This window comes from Acanthisitta chloris, unplaced genomic scaffold (genome assembly GCF_000695815.1).
Source record: "Acanthisitta chloris isolate BGI_N310 unplaced genomic scaffold, ASM69581v1 scaffold28025, whole genome shotgun sequence".
Lineage (NCBI taxonomy): Eukaryota > Metazoa > Chordata > Aves > Passeriformes > Acanthisittidae > Acanthisitta > Acanthisitta chloris.
In genome coordinates this window covers 1,729-2,106 of record NW_008673688.1, presented here as the reverse complement: position 1 = coordinate 2,106, position 378 = coordinate 1,729, and the positions used below count along the sequence as shown (strand labels likewise).

General features: G+C 61.1%; 1 protein-coding gene across 1 annotated transcript in view; it reads left to right on the top strand.

Annotated features, from left to right (window-relative positions):
• Positions 1–378, top strand: part of LOC103802562 (receptor tyrosine-protein kinase erbB-2-like) — a gene marked incomplete at both ends in the record, with an annotated part of 2,820 nt that overhangs the window by 729 nt on the left and 1,713 nt on the right. The window contains 2 exons of the mRNA XM_009075046.1: positions 45–167; positions 249–347. Of these exons, the coding sequence (XP_009073294.1) occupies positions 45–167; positions 249–347 (222 nt within the window). The remainder of the gene's footprint in view (positions 1–44; positions 168–248; positions 348–378) is intronic.

Below are 378 nucleotides of genomic sequence, written 5' to 3'. Positions count from 1 at the left end.
GGTGCCATGACCCCAGCCCCCCTCACCCCTCTGTGCCCCCACAGCTGGTGGAGCCGCTGACGCCCAGTGGGGCTCTCCCCAACCAAGCCCAGATGCGAATCCTCAAGGAGACAGAGCTCAAGAAAGTGAAGGTTTTGGGCTCTGGTGCTTTTGGCACTGTCTACAAGGTGAGGGGTGGGGGGAACTGTGGTGGGATGGGTTCCTCCCCACTCTGCACCCCCTCACCTGTGTGTGTGTGTCCCCCTCAGGGCATCTGGATCCCTGATGGGGAGAGCGTGAAGATCCCAGTGGCCATCAAGGTCTTGCGGGAGAACACGTCACCCAAAGCCAACAAGGAGATCCTGGATGTGAGTGTGGCACTGGTGCTGCGAGGGAGCA